General features: G+C 55.4%; 3 protein-coding genes across 6 annotated transcripts in view; 2 read left to right on the plus strand and 1 right to left on the minus strand.

The window, feature by feature from the left end:
• Positions 1-932: 932 nt before the first annotated feature.
• Positions 933-4,334, plus strand: CALHM1 (calcium homeostasis modulator 1). Its single transcript, XM_025881047.2, has 2 exons — positions 933-1,484; positions 3,613-4,334. Exons 1-2 carry the CDS (start codon positions 933-935, stop codon positions 4,093-4,095), a joined length of 1,035 nt encoding a protein of 344 aa, XP_025736832.1. The 3' UTR covers positions 4,096-4,334.
• A 2,604-nt stretch (positions 4,335-6,938) lies between these two features.
• Positions 6,939-11,890, plus strand: CALHM2 (calcium homeostasis modulator family member 2). 3 transcript variants are annotated; one of them, XM_025881050.2, is made up of 4 exons: positions 6,939-7,238; positions 8,507-8,582; positions 9,210-9,906; positions 10,915-11,890. In XM_025881050.2, the coding sequence occupies exons 3-4, from the start codon at positions 9,352-9,354 to the stop codon at positions 11,329-11,331; spliced, it is 972 nt and encodes a 323-aa protein (XP_025736835.1). In that variant the 5' UTR covers positions 6,939-7,238; positions 8,507-8,582; positions 9,210-9,351; the 3' UTR covers positions 11,332-11,890. The 3 variants fall into 3 exon arrangements, with proteins under 3 accessions (XP_025736835.1, XP_025736833.1, XP_025736834.1); XM_025881048.2 differs by having other exon boundaries at positions 8,507-9,906; XM_025881049.2 differs by lacking the exon at positions 8,507-8,582.
• Positions 11,891-13,536: 1,646 nt separating this feature from the next.
• The window catches only part of PDCD11 (programmed cell death 11), a 51,765-nt gene continuing 42,916 nt past the window's right edge, over positions 13,537-22,385 (minus strand). Inside the window, exons 26-36 of one of the 2 annotated variants that reach the window (XM_025880662.2) lie at positions 20,572-20,628; positions 19,926-20,048; positions 19,200-19,322; positions 18,495-18,798; positions 18,168-18,284; positions 17,316-17,465; positions 16,846-17,090; positions 15,994-16,162; positions 15,249-15,402; positions 14,626-14,791; positions 13,537-13,883 (exon numbers count right to left, since the gene is read on the minus strand). In XM_025880662.2, coding sequence (XP_025736447.1) covers positions 13,712-13,883; positions 14,626-14,791; positions 15,249-15,402; positions 15,994-16,162; positions 16,846-17,090; positions 17,316-17,465; positions 18,168-18,284; positions 18,495-18,798; positions 19,200-19,322; positions 19,926-20,048; positions 20,572-20,628 — 1,780 coding nt within the window. In that variant the 3' untranslated portion in view covers positions 13,537-13,711. Of the gene's footprint in view, positions 13,884-14,625; positions 14,792-15,248; positions 15,403-15,993; positions 16,163-16,845; positions 17,094-17,315; positions 17,466-18,167; positions 18,285-18,494; positions 18,799-19,199; positions 19,323-19,925; positions 20,049-20,571; positions 20,629-22,385 lie in introns of both variants that reach the window. The other variant, XM_025880661.2, reaches the window with a different exon arrangement.

Below are 22,385 nucleotides of genomic sequence, written 5' to 3' on the forward strand. Positions count from 1 at the left end.
TAGAAACAGTTGGGGCAGCCAGGAGAGGATCTGTCATCCACAGTCCGTAAACACACAGACACACCCGCAGAGACTCGAGCGGACAGGACGTAGAAGCCCCTGCGTTATGCTCACAGGCACAGCTCCCGGGCCAGCCAGGAGGAGACCCGACATTCTGGCGGATCCCAATCCTCTGAGTGCAAATTCAGGGCTTTTTACACTACGCCAGCCCGCATTAGCGTGATCTCCACCCCCACCCCCACCCCCACCGTCGCCGTCCCCACTGTGACCGGCACCACACACGGCATTGCCGTCCCCACCACTACGGTCACCACCACCATCAACAACACTACCGCATAACCACCATCCCCACCATCCCCGTCATGACTACCTTATCACACCGTCACCGTCTGAACTGACGGAGGAGCCCCCATGAACCCTCATACAGCATGGAGGGAAGACCCGTTGGGCAGGGCAGAAGGCGGAGGGCTCCCCCTCTTTCTAGGAACGCAGGGGAAACGGTCAAGAAGCTCAGGCCCTGCCCCAGCCCTGGATTCTCCCACACTCCAACCCTGCTGGAGACCGAGTCTTCCCGGCCTGCGTCCGAGCCTCCTCCCCCTCCCTCCTCCCACACCCACAGACAGCTGGTCTCCATCAGGTGTGGCCCCGTGGTTCCCCAGTGCCGGAGGCAGCCGTGGCGAAAGGAGCCCCGGAGGGGAAGGCAGGGGAGGGGCAGACGCTGGCGGCCCCCACCGGATTGGCTGACCCGTGCCCTCTCAGCCAGCCCCTGACTGACTAGCAGGCTCTCAAAGAGACAGCGACCTCAGCCACTGCCCTGAGCGCTGCCCGTCTCAGCCGTGCGGCGGGCGCCCGCGGGGCAGAGCGGGCCCCGGGGGCCATCCTGAGGCAGGTGGCAAGGTGGGAGGAGGCCACCCGGCCCTGTAGGGGGCACCATGGACAAGTTCCGGATGATCTTCCAGTTCCTGCAGTCCAACCAGGAGTCCTTCATGAACGGCATCTGCGGCATCATGGCCCTGGCCAGCGCCCAGGTGTACTCCGCCTTCGATTTCAACTGCCCCTGCCTGCCGGGCTACAACACGGCCTACAGCGCGGGCATCCTGCTCGCGCCGCCCCTCGTGCTCTTCCTGCTCGGCCTGGTCATGAACAACAACGTGTCCGTGCTGGCCGAAGAGTGGAAGCGGCCCCCGGGCCGCCGGGCCAAGGACCCCGCCGTGCTGCGCTACATGTTCTGCTCCATGACCCAGCGCGCCCTCATTGCGCCGGTCGTCTGGGTGGCCGTCACACTGCTGGATGGCAAGTGCTTCCTCTGTGCTTTCTGCACTGCGGTGCCCGTGACTGTGCTGGGCAATGGCAGCCTGGCACCTGGCCTGTCTCGGCCCGAGCTCGCACGCCTGCTGGCCCGGGTGCCCTGCCCCGACATCTACGACGGTGACTGGCTGCTGGCCCGCGACGTGGCCGTGCGCTACCTGCGCTGCGTCTCCCAGGTGAGGGAGCGGCCCGGCCTCGGCCCAGGTCTCCCCTCGCGGCCCAGGGTCCCTCTGGCAAGGTCCAATCCCCCACCTCTTGAAATGAGGCTTGCTCGGGGCACAGCCAGCCGTGTGTCCCCAACAGATGGGAGCTCCCCAGACTGGGCTTGGGGCTCCCCCTCAGATGGAGCTCTTTGGGGGCAGGGGCATATTTTCCCAACTGAGGCCAGGACTTCTGAAGGCAGAGCCGTGTGTCTTCCCTGGATCCGTGCCACCTGGAAAAAGTGCTATGGCTACCTCAGTCCAGAGGCCTGTGTCCTGTCTTGAGGTCCCTAGAGTGGACCCCACAGCTCAGCCAGCCCCACATTCTCCATCCTGAGCTCCAGCTGGGAAGCCTGGTGTATTTGCATCCTTTTCTTCTTCCAGGCTGGGGCAGTGGTGAGGCAGGTGGGTGGCTGGGCCATTTGGGTACATTTCCCTAGCAAATGCCCCCAGCAGGTGCCTCCCTCCTCCGGGAGTGGGATCCGAGGGTCCTGGTGCCCCTGCAAGGGAGGCTTGGGTGAGGGGGATGCATTGTTGGGATGTGCCCTAAAGGCAGGGTTGGAGGGCCCACTGACAGGGAAATCCAGAGCTTGGTCCTCCCCAGCCCCACTCCCTTGTCTTCTGCCCCTCTGGACCCTCCCCCGTCCAAGCCCCCAGGCCACCCCTGCAGTCACGCCAGCACGGGGAAGAAGCAGCAGCAGCTGTGGGTCCTTGCAGCAGATGGACCAGGGGCTGTCAGGGGAGGGGCAAGGGGCCAGGCCTGCCGGGCCAGGGCCGGAGGAACACTCCACTCTGGCAAGTCCAGACCCCTGGCTCCCTGGCGCCAGCCCTCCTGTAGGGCCCATGTCACCACCAGACGCCCCACATGAATGTCACTCTCTGAGTGTACAAGCTCTGCTTCCCTCCCAAACCACTTCCTCCCTGTGGGCACTTGTGCCATTGTCCCAGGCCTCAGGGCCTAGGACAGTGGTCCCTCTGCCTGACCTTCAAACCACCGCATCATGAACTAAAAGGGCCCCCGGAGGACAGGCTCCCCGGCCTATAGACCTGTTTCGTCTGGCCTTCAGAGTGAATTCAAAATTCAATTTTGCAATTTTGGAAAACCAGACATTTTCACACAAAAATCAGATTTCCGGCTTTACCTGAAACATGAGGAGACCCAGCCCCACGGGGTCTACTCCCCATGCCTACTCCTCCAAACCAAGCACATGCTCTGCAGCCTCCCAGCCCATGTTTGCTCGGCCACAACCCGCTGACCCCAATTATAGGCATTTACCCACCTCTCTCATCCTGATCTGGCCAAAGGCTTCTCTGTGCGGCTGGGGGCTGATCCGGAAGCCCAGATTTGGAGAGCCTCCTGCCCCGTGCCTGACAGTGAATTATTATAGAACAGGTCTAGCACCCAAGTGTCTAGTGCTCTTCAGCACAGAGTTTGAGCAAGTGTCTGGTTTGTCTCTGCCACCCCTGAGGGCCCAGCTCAGAGCCCTCACAGAGGAGGCTTGTTTAGTGCTGGCTCCTGAAAGGCAGACAATACCGGGAGCCAGAGGAGAGGAACAAAGCTCAGAGGAGGGTCACTATGCCCCTCAAGGAGGTCAAGGAAGAGGCATGGTTAGTGAGGGCCTCTTGAGGTAATAAGAGTGGCTAGCAGTTATTGAGCACTAACTATGTACCAGGCACTGTGCTGGTCGAGACCACATTTAGTCCTCACAACAACCCTATGAGATACGTACTATCAGCAATCCCATTTTACAGGTGGGGAAACCGAGGCACAGAGAAGTCAGATACCTTGCTCCCAGTCAACTAGTAAGGACTGGAGACAAGGTCCAAAGCCAGACAGCCTAATTCCAAGGTCTGCCCAGTTAACTCCTGTGTATTGAGTGCCAGGCCTACACGTGGGGCATTTTCCACACAGAATCTCATTTCTGTGAGATGGTTTATCTATGCCCATTGGACAGAAAAGGAAATGGAGGCCAAGAGGTGAAGTCATTTGCCCAGTCAGTACTCTTCTCCCTAAAGGCCCTGAGAGAACGTGCTTTGGGGGGTGTAGACCAGCCTGGGAGGCGGGAGGACGGTGCCAGCCAACTCCCTCCCCTCTCCCCTGCAGGCCCTGGGCTGGTCCTTCGTGCTGCTGACCACACTGCTGGCATTTGTCGTGCGCTCTGTGCGGCCCTGCTTCACACAGGCTGCCTTCCTCAAAAGCAAGTACTGGTCCCACTATATCGACATTGAGCGCAAGCTCTTCGATGAGACATGCACGGAGCACGCCAAGGCCTTCGCCAAGGTCTGCATCCAGCAGTTCTTCGAGGCCATGAACCATGACCTGGAGTTGGGTCACGCCCACGGGGCGCTGGCCACAGCCCCTGCTGCCTCGGCTGCCCCGGTGGCCACGGATGGGGCTGAGGAGGAGAGGGAGAAGCTGCACGGCATCACAGATCAAGGCACCATGAACAGGCTGCTCATGAGCTGGCACAAATGCAAGCCGCCCTTGCGGCTGGGCCAGGAGGAGCCCCCGATGGGCAATGGCTGGGTGGGGGGCGGGCCCCGGGCTCCACACAAGGAGGTGGCCACCTACTTCAGCAGAGTGTGAGCTGTGGCCAAGTGAAGAGGCGGGAATGGGGGTCTGAGCCCACGGCCTCTCAGACCCCCCCAAACCAGATGGGAAAATGAAGCCTGCCGGTGCTGAGTGGTAGGCCCCTGGGACAGACCCACATGCCCAGGCATTCACCTGCCCATTGAGGCAGGAAATTTGGAGCTGGAAGGGGACATCAATCCCCCAGCTGGGACACAGCAGTATTAGAAAGGTTCAGAACTGGTTGGGGTGGACAAGTTCCCACCTGCCCAGCCCCACCCCAGCCACTTCATCCCTGCTTCACTGTCTCCTCTCAGGTCCTACAGCCACCCTCACCGTGAATTTTTATGATCTCTGTTCCCCTATGCTCAAGACTCAGGGAGTGGGAGGGCGTCTGGCTATCTCACAAAGCAGGAATCCTCTGATTTGGGTCCATCTCCCAAATGAGGCTGCGAGTGGGCCATGAGGACATGGCCCGCAACCTCACCTGATGTAACACAACTGCAGTGACAGGAAAGGAGACAAAATGCCAGAAGTTAGGTCTCCTTGGGAGAAGCCAGAGCATGTGGTCACCATGGAGGCCACTCAACACTTGTCAAGTGGATTGTCCATTTATTTAGTCCCAAGCACAAAAGTCTTCCTGTCTTAGCCATGTGAGCTGCTCCAACAAAATACCATAAACTGAGCTGCTTAGAAACAACAGAACTTTACTTCTCCCAGTTCTGGAGGCTGGAAGTCCAAAATCATGGCCCTGGCATGGTCACGTTCTGATGGAGGCCCTCTTCCTTATTCAAAGCCAGGGCCTTGTCGCTGTGTCTCCACAGGTAGAAGGGGCAGGGGAACTCCCTGGAGCCTCTTTTCCAGGCACTGATCCCATTCATGAGGCTCTGCCCTCCTGATTTAAGCACCTCCCAAAGGCCCCACCCCCTCATATCATCCCCCTGGGGAGTTAAGATTTGGCACATGAATTTGGGGGGACACATTCAGACCATACCACCCTCCCTTGGAGGTCTCCTTGGAGACCACCTGAATGCCTCCTTCACATCCAAGTCTCAGGGGGAAATCAGACCTCCCCAGAGCTTGGGCATTTAGAAAAGAAGCTGATATCTTCCCATTTTCTCAAAACCCTACCCCCGGGGAGGGGGCTCCCGAGTGCTAAGAGGCTTTGGCCTGAGCTAGGAATGAGGGTGGAGGGGTGGTGGGGGGAAGCTGCCTAGAGTAGAAACAGCTCAGACTCCAGAGTGAGAGAGAACTGGAACAAATGCTGGCTCTACCTCTTACAGTGTCCCTCAGGCCAGTTGCTTCCTTTTCTGTGCCTCCGTTTCCTTATCTGTACAATGGGGATGAGGGCACCTACCTGATGGGGTTGTTGTAATCAGGAAACAGGTGAAGCAAGTAAAGCTCATGGGCCAGAACAGGCACTAGGTACACGGCGGCTAATGTGTTTGTAGATTCCTGAACCCGAGTGCTTACCCCCCTCCCCTGTACAGAAGGGGAGGGCGACATGAGGAACTGGAGCCACCTTGTCGAGGAGGGAATTGAGGGCCAAGAAGATGTAAGTCCCACTCATCTAAGAATTCGTTTTGATCTTGATCCCTGCAACACTGCTTTAATGATTTCCCTTCTTCCCATCCATTCCCACTTCTGAGACCCAGGCTGTGTTCATTATTCGGGAGCCCTGTAGGCCCAGGAGGCTGGAGGAGGCTGGGGGGCTCCTCTGGGAGTGGGACTTCATCTAGGCCCCGAATGCAGACAGGTTTTGAAGGAGTAGAGACCAGGTCTGTGTTGGTGGGTGGGGAGAGGCTTCCAGTGGGAAAAGCCAGTGCAGAATAGCGGGAGGTACAAATGTCAAGGAAAGAGCAAAGCTTTGGGTCAGGCAGATAGGGGTTCAAGAACTAGAGCTGTAAGACCTCACCAGATCCCTCCAAACCTCCGTGTGTCTATCTGTAAAATAGATCTTAAAAGGACCCACTTTTCAGAATTATGGTGAGAATAAAGGAGGGTAACTTTGGAGGAAGAATGTGGAGTGGTGTTTGGCACATGGTAGGATCTGAATAATAAACACTGGTCCTTTCCCTTCATTCCTGCCCAGGACAAGCACAGCTCAGGGAGGCCAGCATGACACTCAGTACTTCCACGGTCCTAGGACCACAAGCATTGCAAAGCTGACAGGAGGCTGGGGGGGGGGTCTCTCCCTTAATCGTAGGGGTCATCTAGCCTGTCCTTGGACAGGGCTCTCCCCTTTAGCATTCTTGACCCATGACTTTTCAGCCTCAGCTTACACACTCCCACGGATGGGGAGATTATGACCACTTTCTGGGACAGGCTGGGCAGCTCTGATGGTAACAAAGGGGTTCTTTTAGCAACCACCTGTCTTCTTGTAATTTCTACCCACCACCCAGAGCTCTGCCCACAGGGCCTCAGGATCCCTTACCAGCCCTCCTGAGATTTGAAGCAGTACCTGGGAGGCAGGTGAAGTATGGACAGAGAGCTGATGGTGGGAGGAGGCCTGGCAGGGGCAGGATGGCTCTGAGGGAGAAGAGCCAGAATAAGGCGGGGAGGCCCTGGCCTGTGCATCCTGCTAGGGCTCAGCCTCGGTCTGACGGCATGACCCTCCCCTCCAACCCTGCTGGGGTCCAGCGAGAGTCAAGCATGGGGAGCGCTCCTGAAACTGGCAGGGAGGGCAGGCCCAGGCAGGATGTCCCAGCAGGCACCCCTGCCTGCCCCCCACCCCGGAACTGGTCCCACAGGTGCGCAGGCCGCTGGGGCAGCTGGCGCGGGAGGGCAGGCAAGGTCAGGCACGGGCTGGCGCCGCCGCCGCCGCCGCCGCCAAACGGGCAGCCCAGCTTCCTCTCCTCTCGCCCCGCCCTCACTGCCCGCCCTCCCCTGCCTGGCGCCGGGGGAGGCTGTTTTTCCACTCCCCGCGCCGCGGCACGAGTCCAATCCTGCTTGTTTCCCCCGCTTCCCTGGAGTTTAAAACTTCTTTGAAAACACCCCCAACCCCAGGCCTTGCTGGTCTCAGGCTCCCTGCTCCGGTGCAGAAGAAAGGACAAGGGAGCCCACGGAGGGCACCGCCGGCAGCACTGGGTGGGGGGGGCCGCCCTGCAGGCCCGCGCCCCGCCGAGGCTGGAGCCCCTGGTTGGCGCCGCAGCTGGCCCCAGGTAAGGAAGGGCCCCTCGCTGGGGCGTGCCAGGCGGCAGGGAGAGCATGGCAGGACTGCTCAAGGCTGCCCAGAGGGATTGTCCTGGGGAGAAAGGCCCCTCACTGAGGCTCCTCACTCTGGGCAAGGCCAGTGGTGCCCCCCCTCTCCCAGCCTGTCCTGTCTTCTGTCCTGACTGCCGTTGCTGGAGGTCCCACCCAGGCTCGGATGCAACCCCTCCCTGGCTTTCGGGACAGGGCCAGTAGTCTCAGAAGATGGCCTGGTCCCTCCTCTGCTCACCACCCTGTGTGTGCAGATATCTTGTACCCCATTTTGGGCAGTTTATGAACCCAGGGCCCCGCGAAAGCTCATGAGAAGCCCTGAAGCCAAGAGGGGAAGAGGAAGAGAGGAGCCTGCCTTTAACCCATTCAGCCTTGGCAACAGTACAAACTCTTTCCCAGGGACTGGGATGGAGCCCCTGGGCTCGGAGTGGGAGGAAGAGTCAGATCCCTCCTCCTCCTGGCTCCCCACGTGGTCACCGAGCTCTGCCGGCCCATCTGGCAGCACTGGCAGAGACCGGGAGGGATGCTGGCATAGGGAAGAGGCACAGAAGGAAATATGGCAGGTCTCCCCTCCTCTGTTTGCTGCTCACCCTATCCCTCCATTCCCTGGCTTCTTCTGGCTGCGGACTTTTGTTTTTCATCCCCCAGATGGGGAGGACATGGGCCACACCCTGGCCTGTGTCTCTGCTTGTGTGGGTGGGGCCTAGAAAGGGCTCTCAAAGCTGTGGCCACTTCCTGGCACCGCTGCAGCCCGGACCATGGCCGGGCAGGCTGGGGATGGACTGGTGGGGATGGTCGAGCCTTAGCCTCCATTCCCTGTCACTGGGAGGCTGCTAGATAGGGAAGGAGGAATGGGTGGGGAAGGGAAGGTTCACCAGGGCTCTCATGGATGAGCACAGAGCAAGGGTAGGAGACCAGGAAAACAGAGGACTCACTTGGCTCGACCCACCCTTGTCCGCTTCCCAAGCCTCCTTAAGTCAGGCTCAAAAGTCCTGCCCAGACACCTCCGTACTGTCATGGTCTCAAGCGAGGCACGTTCTCCTCTTCAGGCCTTAGGTTCCTGATCTTGGCAGGAAGGAGACTCGTCCCCACTGCCTCACCTCCGGGAGCCACCCTAAAGCCTTGGCAGGGTGCAATGGAGGGTCTCAGGCATCGTTTATCCCTTCTTTTCCCGCCAGCATCCCTACGGGGAGACCAGGGGCCAGAATGATTTATCCTCTTTTCACAGATGAGGACACAGACCCAGAGAAAAGTCATGAAGTATGTTGAGAGCCAGGATCTCCTAAACCAGTCCGGACTCTGAGGTCTCCAGAATGAAAAGTTCTCATGAACTCCAGGGACACTGTGCCTCGCTCGGCACTGACCAAAGCCTCCTTCCTCCACCCCACCCTATCTCTGAGTCAAACCCAAGACCCTTATCTCCCAGGATACCCCCTCCAGCTGTGATGCCCATGGGCTAGAAGCCTGGAGGACAACAGCCCCCAAATAGTCCTAGGTCCCTCAGCGCTCTAGCACTACCCGGAACCCCACATTCCCCAGTGCCACAGGGCCATCCTTAATCCCGGCTTCAAGGGAAGCTTGTGGGAGTAACAAGAACCCAAGTGCCTGAGGCAGACAGATCTGAGCCTGAATCTCAGCTCTGCCCTGCCGCTTATATGTGCCCCTGGCAAACCCCTCAGCTCCAGGAAGCCTCCACCTCGTCTGTGCACACTGGGGACATGTCAGCTCCATGCGGGACCATGACGATGGGCAATGAGGGATAGAAATCACCTGACACCCAGTGGGAGCTCAGTGAGCAGTGACCACCACGCCCCCTAGGCCCCAGGGCTCCCCAAGTCTCCTCCTTTCTCACTAGCCTGGCCATACAGGACCCCCTCGATTCCTTTCAGTTTTCAGAGACCAACATTTATCAGTCGTCTACTATTCCACAGGAAGCACCAGGCTGGCCACTAGAGGGGATAAAATGGCAAGACGGTGCCCTGCCTTCAGATGCCCACCAGCCTGCACTCCTCCCTCCTAGTCCCTCAGGAACTGTCAATCCTGGTCCCCAACACCCCCTGCTGACACGTCACCATGGCAGCCCTGATTGCAGAGAACTTCCGCTTCCTATCGCTCTTCTTCAAGAGCAAGGACGTGATGATTTTTAATGGGTTGGTGGCACTGGGCACAGTGGGCAGTCAGGAGCTGTTCTCCGTGGTGGCTTTCCACTGCCCTTGCTCGCCCGCCCGGAACTACCTGTACGGGCTGACAGCCATCGGTGTGCCTGCCCTGGCACTCTTCCTCATCGGGGTCATCCTCACCAACCACACCTGGAACCTAGTTGCTGAGTGCCAGTACCGGAGGACCAAGAACTGCTCGGCTGCCCCCAACTTCCTCCTCCTCAGCTCCATCCTGGGCCGTGCAGCCGTGGCCCCCGTCACCTGGTCGGTCATCTCCCTGCTGCGTGGTGAGGCCTACGTCTGTGCTCTCAGTGAGTTTGTGGACCCCTCCTCCCTCACAGCCGGGGAGAAGGGCTTCCCACCAGCCCATGCCACAGAAATCCTGGCCAGGTTCCCTTGCGGGGAGGGCCCCGCCAACATGTCGGGCTTCCGGGAGGAGGTCACCCGCAGGCTCAAGTATGAGTCCCAGGTAAGGCTGTGCAAAGGGAAGCCACTCTTCTTTCTTCCCTAGGCTGTGGCGGGTGGGGAGGTACTGGGATGGTCTAGTGTTGAAGCTAGAGCTGGTCCTCAGGGGCTGAGGTCTTCAGGAAAGCACTAGATCATCAGCATCAGGTATCTGAGCTGGGTAACCTGTAGGTTAGGAGTTGGTGAGGCAAGTTTTAAACATTAAAGGAGTGCGCCTGGGTGGCTCAGATGGTTGGGTGTCTGCCTTCAGCTCAGGTCATGATCCCAGCGTCCTGGGATCGAGTCCCGCGTCGGGCTCCCTGCTCCTTAGGAGCCTGCTTCTCCCTCTGCCTCCTTCTCTCTGTCTTTCATGAATAAATAGATAAATAAAATCTTTAAAAATAAATAAATAAACATTAAAGGAATGTTTTTCTGGCTCAGACTGAGCCTTGATCCCAGTCACAGATTACGTCCCTATTTCTCCCAGATTGAGCACGAACCCCTGTAAGCTTATGAAACATTTGCCAGTCAGCTAGGAGTTGACATGTTCCTATCCCCAGAAGGACCCCAGCCCAGCACCGAGTCAGCCCCAGGTGTTGCTGACGTCGGGGAGTCCCCTGAGCAAGGACGGGGTGCTGAGTTAGGAAGCAGTGCCTGCGGCCCTGATCCCAGTCTCAGCTGTGGCTCACTTCTGAAGGAAGACGTCTCAGTCAGGGCAGAGACCTGGGCAGAACACACAGCTGCAGGTGTTCGCTCAGAGCAGCAGAGCATGAGGGAGACAGGAAGGAGCACAAGATTGGCTAAAAAACAAAAATGAAAACCAGAGCACGTGAATTCAAGGGAGTGAGGACGAAGTGGAATCAGCCGGAAGGGCCGGCTTCCCTCATCGAAGGAGAATCTGCTCTCGGGAGGTGTGCGGCCCAGGGTCAGCCCAGCCCAAGCCCTCTGACCAGCTCGTCCGACTTCTTCCTGGGGCGGGTGAGGGTCCAGGCAGCTGCTTGCCCCTCCTCAAACCTGCCCCTTCTCTGGCCAGCTCTTCGGGTGGCTGCTCATCGGCGTGGTGGCCATCCTGGTGTTCCTGACCAAGTGCCTCAAGCATTACTGCTCGCCACTCAGCTACCGCCAGGAGGCCTACTGGGCGCAGTACCGCACCAACGAGGACCGGCTCTTCCAGCGCACGGCGGAGGTGCACTCACGGGTGCTGGCTGCCCACAACGTGCGCCGCTTCTTTGGCTTTGTGGCACTCGAGAAGGACGACGAGGAGCTGGTTGCCAGGTTCCCGGTAGAGGGCACACAGCCTCGGCCACAGTGGAATGCCATCACCGGCGTCTATTTGTACCGCGAGAACCAGGGCCTCCCGCTCTACAGCCGCCTGCACAAGTGGGCCCAGGGTCTGGCAGGCAACGGGACAGTGCCCGAGACTGTGGAGATGGCCCCGCTCACCTTCTAGGGGTCCTGTTCCCACACTTTGCCAAGTGACAGTACTTGGTCTCAAACTGAACTCCACTGCCTGCTTACATCAGCATCAGAAGGGGATGATTTTTTCACTTTTTGGGGAAACAGGCCAGGAGCACAAAGGAGGCTGGGGCGTGGAGAGAGCTAGTAGACAATGGGATCCACTCCGATAGGAAGGCTCTCAGACCAAAGAAATCCCCTCTCCCGCTGCCACCAACCACTCTGTCAACAGCTTTGGAGAAAAGACCCTTTCGCAGAACTGGTCCTTCATTAACTATGATGTGGACAACCTTTTACTGGTGGGACTCCAAGGCCTGGGAAGCCCTGGCCAACAGAGCCAGGTGACAGTGAAACTCACCACTTTGGGCAGTTTATGAACCTCGTACAGGATATTGTACGAATCCAGACACCTTGTACAGGATATTGTGCAGTTAACGTATGGCGTGACTCATATGGTTACCTGGCTCAGCAGTGCTCAGCCAGGAGATGCCCTCCAATGTATGCTTTATTGTATATACTTAAATTTTTGATAAAGTTTTTCTGAGTATGAAGGACTACCTTGGTGTCTGCATGATTGGATGCGCTATGCCGCAGTAGGCTAGTGGTCATGAAGACAGGCCCAAATGCCATCCCCTGTGGGAGGGAGGGAGGGAGGAAGGGGGGAACAGAGAGACCCTGGGCACGATTAAAATGGATGGGAGGGGGGACAGGAGTACAGGGAATGCCAGGTGTTGGGAAGGCCCTACAGCTGATGATGTCTTGACAATTAGATTCAATTACCTGATTTGATCTGAGGGACAGGTGAAGCCTGGCCTTTCTCACTGGGAAGACTGGCTTAGATTTCATGAGTCAGAAGATCCCGCACACAGTAGGGCAGACTAGCTCCTATAACATAGGGCTAATGCCCAAAAACCAGGACAGCCCCAGCTATGCCTCTCCCCCAACCCACACACGCCCGCCCTTGCCTAATCACCTCCACCACCCCTAAAACCTTTGATGCTCTCCCTTGTCCCTGTCCTGCTTCCCAGCATTGGACCCAGTCACTTCCCACGGAAAAGCTCTCTGCCAGAGAAAACATTTAATCCCCTTAAGACCAAGCCAAACAAGAACTGGCTTCAACAACTTGCTGGGTCTGCGCTGGTGTCCAAGAATTCTGAAACATATGGGATTATTATGTATCAAAGGAGGCGGAGACCATCTTTCTAGGAAGTTTACAAGGGTCACAGGGAGGTGTGGGTGTGGTGGGCCCATCATGTCCCCTTTCCCTCAAGTCTCAAGGAAAACCATGAAGCCCATCAATGTCCTCCACCCAGCAACCTCTCCGCACAGAAGCTCCAAGGAGAAACTGTGCGGCTCTCCCCCGTTCACACAGCATGGCAGTCTACGTCCTCACCAAGCCGCCTACCCGCCAGGCCCTGTGGCAGCACACAAACGTACACGCTCTTACTTCATCCACAAAACAACTCTTCAAGGTAGGACTTTCGGACCCCATTTCACAAATGAGACACCCAACTTGGAGAGCTTGGATAAACTAGGCCTGGTTGGCCTGGGAGGAAACACCACCGGGTGGTTTAAGCCAATACCTGTGGCTTTCCTCTCAGATGGCCGGGTTCCCCAACTGTCCTTTCCCCCAGACAAAGGGGTCTGCCTTTGTCCTCCTGTCCCAGCCTCACGTACTCCACAAAAGAGCACAAGTACTAGCTGAGCTCAGGTTGAAGGAATGCCCAGAGACTCCAAGACCTAGGGGAGGAGGCCTGCTCCCTGGGCCCTGCTGACCCCCTCTGGCTGGACCAAAAGCCTGCCAGGGCCAAAGGGGGATCCTGACCACAAGATTGTCAGGAGTCAGCCCCTCTATTCCTGCTCCCCCGGAAACTTCCAAGAGGGAGAGAGTCTTAGCTTTTCTAGGAGTCCAAGAGCCTGCTGTCTACAGCCTACTGTCTACAGCAGCCTCAGAAAAGGGGGAAATGGGCCCCTGGGTGGCTCAGTCAGTTAAGCATCCAACTCTTATTTCAGCTCAGGTCATGATCTCAGGGCCATGAGATCGAGCCCAGTGTCAGGCTCCATTTTCAGCGATGAGTCTGCTTGAGATTCTCTCTCCCTCTGCCCCTCTGCCCCTCATGCATGCTTTCTCTCGTGCGCTCTAAAAAAAGGGGGAGGGGATGATATAAAGTAGTACTAAAACAAAACACGCAAAAAGGAATTATAGGAAAGCTCAAATTCTTTTTCATCCTGATAGGATTGCCATAAAGGTGCTGCAAAAGACGCAACACTTAAATTAAGAGTCCTCAGGCAATATGGTTTTCCGGCTGCCCAGGCACCTGAGATTCAGCCGGGCTGGCCTACTGCTGACAGTGGTCAGCGGAGACAGCTAGCCACTAATCCTCCAACACGGAGCTCTTAGCTTCCACGTATTCCAGGGCCTTCGCCTTTACTGCCTGCACATCCTTCTCAGTGCCATGTTGCTTCTCATAGTCCAGGTAGCGCTTGAAGAAGAATTTCATTCGCTTGGGGGCCAGACTGAGATGAATGACCCGTTCAAAGATGTCCCTGTGAGGAAGAGCAAGGCAGCATTTGCATCTTGGCGCCCAGGCCCTCGACTGCTGACTAGCCTTCATTCACTTGCCCTCTGGCTCTGCAGCCAGGCCCTCTGTTCTCCAGCACTCTCACTTCTACCTTTACGTCTATTACCATTTTAAACTCCTAAGGTGTCCATGGGGAGAGAGACTGCCACCCTCACTTTCTAGATCAGACAGACACCCACGGGTGTTAAAAGGATTCACTGGCTTGAAGTCACACAGTGAGTCAGGACAAAGCTACTGGGATGGGGACACAGATGAGGTAGGGATCTGTGAGAAAAATTCTGCTTCAAACTCACTGATGGGCTTGGGTTAGGCACTAGTTCTTTCTGGACCTCAGCTCACCCATCTCTGACCCTCCCTGCCCCGTGGGGATGTAGGCGACAATAGCAAGTCTGTGACCATTCTCTAGCACAAGAGCCAGGCTCAATGAATTATGTGGGAAACCCAAGTCTCCTGACCCCCACACCAGGGCCAGACTCCTGCCCACCCAAGACTCCAGACACAGACCAGAGGCTGGCCCCTGAGGCAGCAAAACAAGTCAGCAAGTGAATACCACAGGAGCTGGAGTGTCATGTCAAAGCTGTTCTTCCAGACACGGTAAGAGAAAGTGGGGATGCTGGAAGATGCTGTGGGGCTAAAAACTCATCCACTTGGCCAACAACCCCAACCTCCCACAGTTACTGCAGCCCTGGCCTGTCTTCCCCTCTCACCGGACTTCCTTCTGGCTGCCATGCTTAATGGTCATGTCTATGTAAATCGACCAGACATCAGTGCGCTTTGGGTAGGTGCTCAGTGTGTTCTCAAAAATGGCTTTGGCCCGTTCCACATCCCCCAGCTGGAACTCCAGCTGGGCAAACTTGGCAATCACATCCACATCTGCAGGGAGAGAACAGCTCAGACGCACAAAGCAGAGAGACCCCTCACCACAGCATAACGTGCTGCATTGACAGACTGACTCCCGACTCCCTACTCATAGGTTCCAAGACCTGGGTGATGACAAGTGAACACTGGGAAGGGTTGGGGTCAGATATACAGATGGACACTGATCTATGATTCCCACTGCAGACATCCCACTCTCTGGGCCCAGAAGGGAGAGGGGGCAGTGGCAACAAAATTAGTGCTAATTGTTTTTTGTTCCTCCATCTTTGAAGTTTAGCATCTGAAATGTAACACATGTTATGTTCATGAGCATATAATCAACAGAGACATCTATGCCCTCCACTAGGCTTTCCTAATACCACACCACCCTCAGATGAGAAAATCTCCAATTCCTAAATATCAGAGAGCTTAATGTGATCAGGAATCGGGCCAAAGGGTAGGGATGAGCACTCACGCTCTTTATTGGGCAGACACTCGAGAGCTCGCTGCATCACACGGTGACTGGCCCCAGCCTGGCCCCTCCGCAGAAGAAAGGCGCCATATTTGATCCAGACAGCTTTCTCCTGCCTGAATCGCTTCAGCAACCGGTTGTAAAGTTCACCAGCTTCCTGTGGGAAAGAAAAGGTAAGCTACGGAGTGTGATATGACAGAGGGGGCAACAACAGAGACAGAGGGGCAATGACAGAGACAGGCAGCTAGGCTCATGAGAAGCTAGACGTGGCCTCAGACTCTGGTCACTATGTAGGCACAATTCTAGATGCCTGAGGAAAGCGGGCAGGCTCCCAGAAATGGGGAGAGCACACGAGGGGGCCTAACATGGTGGGGAGAGCCCCTACTAATCCTGTGCTGTATGGAGGTCCTAAGAGCACAAGAACATGAGAATGACAAGGGGGAACAGGAGAGACAGAAAAGGGACATCAGCTGAGCTGCTGCCTTGTGGCTGTATGCCCAAGGGATACACACCAGGGGTCCACTGTCCCTTTACTTTCCTCATCTTCACCCTGCATTCCTAAGGCAGAAGTGGGAGGAAAGGACTCCTTCCACTTCGAAGATCAACAAGTTAGGGCCCAGAGGTCACAGAGCAAGCCTGCAGCGGGACCAGACCCAGAATAGGGGAATTCTTTCCTGGACTTCCCAGGAATTCATTTCCGAGCTGCTGAGGACCCTCTGGCCGTGGGCCACCTGGCCCAGACTCCTACCTGGAATTTCTCGGACTTGGTATAGATGTCAGCCAGATGGAGAAAGACCTTGAGAGGCTCATTGTACTGCACGGCCCGCTCAAAGACCTTGGTCAGTGACTCCTGAGAGCCGTACATGTTCTCTAGATTCAGCAGTGCCACCCACACGTTCAGCTTCTCTTGCTCCTCTCTGGGGGGGAGAGTGAGCATGAGAGCTCCATCACCTCAGCCCAAGGAAGCCCCCACTACCACCCAGGGATGCCAACTGGAACTACTTCTCAGTTCCCACCCTCAAGGGAGCCATGGAGCAGCCTGGCCCCCACTGCAGCTCACAGAGAAGCAGGAATGCCAGCCTGACGCTGCACTTCCCCGGGTGTCTGCCTCCGTTCTGAAAAAGGAAGCCCACGAGATCTTAACCTAGCCCAAGGTCTGGGCAGAAAGGAGCAGAATCTCTGGTCTGATTCTGTCTCCAAACTCAGAGAATGAAGCAAAGGACTGCCATCCCTCCTGCTGTCAGGAAACTCACTCTACCCTGTGCCTGGAAAGTGGCCACTGAGAGTGTTTGCACCCAGCTATGTACAGTCATTGTCCCTGTTCCAAGTTGGGCACCTTATTTAAGCACAGGGACTCCTGTAAATGTCACCCTTCGCTACTTCAGTGGAGAGGACTATAAAACACAAATGAGCAGATCTGTTTCGCAGATGGCACAGCTAGGAGCCAAAGCCTGAAAACCCACGGGTGCTGGTGGTAGCCACCCAAACTGCTGTCAGCCTCCTGAGGAGGGCATGACCCAGAGTCCACAAGCCCTGCAGCCCAGGGAGACACCTCCCTGTCTAGAGCCACCCCCACCAAAGCAGCGGGCAAAGCCAAGACCTGAAGGAAATGGTCTTGAGAGCCCTCTCAGCCACAGCCCGGGCCTTCTCGATTTCCGTGGCCTGCAGGTGGAAGGCCATGTACTGCAGCCACAGGATGGAGCTGTTGGGGGAGCTTAGCAAGAGTCGGTCAAAATCATGTGCTGACTCTGGCTGTCGCCCAGGATCCATCAGTGCCTCCTCGATGCGGGACAGCTCTTTCTCTGCCTTCTGCTTCTCCAGCATCCTTTCCTTCCTGCTCTTCTTCTGCTAGGGAAGGCACAAAAATTAGTGAGTAATCTGCTCCTCAGACCACTCCGGAGGTCTGTGGTGGAAGCCAAGAGCTGGCAGGGCAGTCCATGAGCCCCAGGATTACTGGCAGGCTTGAGACCGCCCCGCCCTGTCAGAAGGGACCCTCAGGCCAGAACAGAGGCAAGGAGACTGGCACCAAGTGGTCCCTGCAGAAGGACAAAGCCCCGCAAAATACGACACCGTGGACTGCTGAGGTCTGTCGTCCTCCTCGCTGTCTGAGCTCTCGCCTCGAGGTGGTAAGGCTGGGGTCAGAGAGTCTAGCCCTACGTCCCAAACGAAACCGGAGGACAGCTGTAGCCGGGGCACTTCCGCTCGCCTGGTCGGCTTCTCCTGAAGGATCGCAGAGGTGTGTGAGGAAAGCATTGAGCTTAGGCTGTACCCTGCTCCCCAGCCCCGACCCCGCTGAGGAGCCGGGGCCCCCACCATGCCCAGAGACCCTTCCTCCCCTCCAGGGCCAGGCTCGGCCCACTCTGCTGGAGAAACTACACAGTAGTGACGTAAAAGCTTTCCTTGTAAATAAATTCATTTAGGCAACAAGCTTTTTAAACATACGTATGTAAAAACAAACAAGAAAATCCCATACGTATGTGTGTTCATATATACGTTCACGTAAAAAGTACTATATGCATATAACATAATAGCAGAGCTGGGACAGAGACGTGTCAGGCGTTCTGAGGGTGAAGGGATGTCAGTACCTAACGTCTGGGCAGCCCTTCCACAGTCAGGCCTCAGTCCAAATGGTACTGTCCTCATCTTTCAGAGGGAGATGCAGCCTCAAAAAAGTGAGGCGTTTATTTGCCTACCCCACTGATTTAATTCAGCTCCACTCAATAAACACTGATGAGAATTTAGTTTATGCAGCCCACTCCTTGGGTAAAGCAGGGTCTCTGTCCTCAGGATGCTGATGACCGAGTAAGGACCTAGCAGCCCCACCTTAGGCAAAGAAAGAAGACTGCCCAGCTCTTAGACAGGAGACCAAGGACTTCCCTCCCCAGAGCAGCGTCTCCTCCCCCAGCCAGTGCTGTCCCTCACCTTGGGCAACACACTCATCTCTTCTACCTCGTCTTCCCCTTCCCGATAATACACTTCAACACCACTGTCGTCCTCCTCTGACGGAGCAGCTTTCTTCTGCTTCTTGTCCCCTCTCTCCTGAGGTGCCAAGGGGGAAAGATGGTGAGCCGCCCTCCCGGCCCCAGAGAACCTGCTGGCAGCCCAGGGCAATGCCCTCCCTCTGCCCCTCCCGGCACCACCCAGAGCCTGGCTCCAAACTCACACCACTCTCAGTCGAAGAGAAGGACACTCGGTCGGCCGGCTGGCTCCCTTTCATGCGAGGGAGGCCATCCTCCCCAAGGGACGTACCTGTTCGCTTGCAGACTCCCGGCGCCGCCGCTTGCCCTGCTTCTTTGCTTGCGGTTTCTGGGGCTCACTCTTCTCCTTGCCAGGCAGCTGCACCTCCTCCTGCCCCTCCTGGTTCCTCTTCCCTTTCCTTTTCTGATTCTTCTTCTCCTTCTCTTCTTCTCCTTTGCACTCTTTCTCTTCTGACTCCATTTCCCTCTCCTCTTGCTTTAGAAGTGGCAGCCCTAGGGAGGCAGGAAACACGTCCGGCTTCCCAGTGTCACCGGGGAGGAACGACAGCTCTAGCAGGTTCTCTTGGCGGTTCAGGCTACAACAGGGAGGGAGAACAATGAGGACAAGCACAGCAAACAGCCCAGGCCTTCCTCTCCTGATCAGCCCGGTTTTCTGGGCCCGGCCCTCCCTGCCTTGCAATCCATTCAGTATCCTTCAGAACAACCTGCACATTTTACCATGCTGAATAGTAAAATACAGGGGGCAGCTGCAATGTCCCCCTACTCTGTCCCCAACAAGTACCTATGCACAGAAAAGTCTCCAAATCAGCTTTTAGGAGCGGAGGCTGGGACTGAGGTAGAAGGCTCCAAACAAAGGGGCTTTGTTCATCTGAACACTGCACCAACACCACCCGAGCCGTTATGTCTAGTTTACCTCTGAATCTCCTCCCAGGGCTCCCAGGGAAAAGAGGGGGTACAGGGCAGGGGAGACACCTACCTCAGGACCTTGGCTGTGAGCAGCTTCCCTTCTGGGAGGTATCTGTTGTAAAGGGCTTTCTTGGATGGACTGTACTGGGAGACATGCGGATATCGGGCCAAACCCACAACGGAGGGGCCAAGGCTGACAGGAGAGAGACAAGGGTCCTGTGGTCATAAATACAACAACAGAGTCCCAGCCTGGCCTAGCGCCTCCACTTTCCCAGGGACCCAAGTTGTGACAAGGATTTAGGACAGACAAGTCCCCGGCACTCAAAAGGTTAAAGAGAGCTTTGTAAACTAGAAACAACTATCAGGCATCATGAAGATCCGACTGAAGGGTGTCTCCCACCCCACACCTGAGCACCACAAGGCGTCAATCGCAATGGCTGGGGAAGATGAAAACGACGAAGCTGTGGCAGAGAAGGCCATGCTCCCTGCTGGCTGTGAACGTTATGTGATTTTGCAGAACATTTATGAATCACCATTAAACACTAAATCAAAGAAAATCCAAATGTATTTAAAATTGAAATTGGACATGCCATGCTCTTTGTCCAAAACACCAATCAAAACTTTTTTTAAGGTATAAAACATCTCAGAATTCTAAAAAACTGGTGTGAACTCAGACTCCCTTTCCTTCATACCCTCTTCGGAGAGGGTGACTGAGGAAAGCCACAGACCTGAGGACCAGAACGGGCCCGGAGTAGGGGGCCCTCACATCTGGCCCACCAAGCACCTCCTCACTCACCCGAAGAGCACGCCATGCGGCTGGACAGACTTCACATAGCCCCTCAGGAGTTGCCCTTCCTGAATGTCCTGGATGGAGTTAATCTCAGGATCGGTTATTTTGCTCTTCGTCTCCGGGTTTGTCCTAAAGGAATAAAAGGCTTATGTACATGAACCCCAACCCTCCTTTCCCACTTTCACCCCCGACTCATTTGTGATAATCAAACTCTACATGTAAGAGTACAACTCTGGACCCGTCCGTAGAATATAACCTTCAGAGCCCAGACCTACTCTCTCCCGAAGTCCTGTCAGGACTTGGCCTCAAAAACATCCATTTCTAACCATGGAACAGGCGAACTTCAGGCCAATTACTTCATGACACATGCCACGAACTATGGAACCCTCAGGGTTGGACCATCTTCCCTCATCGGGGTCACTGCATGGCCACCTTGAACACCACATGCAGATGTCTGAACCTTGCCCTGGGCAACAAGAGTTTGAGCAGACAGGTTCTTCTAGCAATGTGAATGCCTGCAGCTTTTCTGGACAAAGACAGGGCAGGGTAGAAAGTGCACAAGCAGAGAAGAAAGGTGGGAAGCCCAAAGTTCTGTGTCAGGTCCATGCAGCCTCTCCTCCGTGCCTGTCTTGTCCCCACCACAGACACTCACCTGGACGATCGCAGTGACAGAGTCAACACATGGCCTGTAGTAGACAGGACGTAACACCTGGAATGAGAGCAAGAAAAGGAGATGCTGACTTTTCAGCATCCCAGGAGACGGCAGAGGGCCTCAGCTTCCCCTCCACAATGCTGACCAACAGGTAAGAGCAAGGAGACAGGACACCTGGGCTCTCTTCTTCATTCTGTTGAGAATGTGCTGAGGGACTCTGGACAAGTCACCTCTCTGGGCCTCAGTTTACTTGCCTGTCACTACCTACTCTTCTTACCCAAGAAAGGTATTGGGAGAAGAAAATGAAAGGAGACATGGATTCCTCGGGAAGACACACAGAGCCACATGGGTACTCAGAGGTGACACCAGCCTGATGTCGGATCCAAGCAGTGTGCAAACTCAGCCACTAACCACCGGAAACTGTGACCAGGGGATGACCTAGGTCCTAGTGCAGGCTCACGGCAGCAGATCAAAGGAAACCAGTCATTGAAGCCTGAGCAGGGGAGGCTTCCAGGAGGGAAAGCAGGGTTTACTGTTTGGTTAGGTTTCCAAACTTTTTTCATCAAAACCAGCACTTAGCAACCCAAAGTCACAATTTCAAAGTACAGAATCTTAGCAGTGGAAAGGATCCCAGCAATAGTCCAAATTTCTCCCACGACAGGCACCTGCCTCCTAGCCCCTACAGCAAGAAGGACCTTAGGGATCATCTACCTTTAGGCAATTAATTTATTATCCATATTAGATATCACAACTGAATATGACTCATAGATATGGCTACAATAAAATAAATATTTTGGCTGTCAGTTAAACATCTGCCTTCAGCTCAGGTCATGATCCCAGACTCCTGGGATCAAGTCCTGCATTGGGCTCCAAGCTCAGTGGGGAGTCTGCTTCTCCCTCTACCTGCCACTCCCCCTGCTTGCATGGATGCACGCACGCACTCTCTCTTACTCTGTCAAATAAATAAAATCTTTAAAAAAATAAAATAGGGGCGACTGGATGGCTCAGTTGTTAAGCGTCTGCCTTCGGCTCAGGTCATGATCCCAGGGTCCTGGGATCGAGCCCCACATTGGGCTCCCTGCTCTGCCAGGAGCCTGCTTCTCCCTCTCCCTGCACATACACTCTCTCTCTCTGTCAAATAAATAAATAAAATCTTTAAAAATAAATAAAATACATAAAAAAAATTTTTGCTAAAAGCCACAACCACATTTTTAAGGCTCAAGAGACAAAGCAGAGATAATCCTGGATTTCTCAGATGTGTTCCTTTTCTTCTCCCAGGCCCTGGATATTTCTGTGCTGTTTAGCTCTGATAAGTGGTTGTGAATTTATTAGGCAGGTGCTGGTGGCTGGGACACCTGAGGTAGGAAAGAGCATTACAACTTTCCTGCCCATCTCCTCAAGGCTTCCCACTCTACTGTTAGCCAACCTGGATTCTCAGCCAACCTAGATTCTCAGAAGTCTGCACGGTATCAGGCTGAAGCCTACCTCTTCAATGCTAACTTATTCACCCTAGAAAATGACTTTAAAACTCTGAACCAGGGGCACATGGGTGGCTCAGTTGGTTTCAGTTCAGGTCGTGATGTCAGGCTCTGCGCTCAGCGGGGTCTCCTTCTCTCCCTCTGCCCCTTCCCCTACTCATGCTCTAAGATAAATAATCTTTAAAAATCAAAAACAAAAACAAAACTCTGAACCAGGCTCATTTTAGTGCATATAAAATAGTTCATAACAACCCCCCCAACTGCAAAGGTCTCTTTTTGCAGAACTCACCTATAGATCAATTTTTTTTAATTAAAAAGATGAATGGTTCAGTAGAA

This window comes from Callorhinus ursinus, unplaced genomic scaffold (genome assembly GCF_003265705.2).
Source record: "Callorhinus ursinus isolate GAN/ISIS: 27379988/994484 unplaced genomic scaffold, GSC_fseal_2.0 scaffold20, whole genome shotgun sequence".
NCBI classification, from domain to species: domain Eukaryota; kingdom Metazoa; phylum Chordata; class Mammalia; order Carnivora; family Otariidae; genus Callorhinus; species Callorhinus ursinus.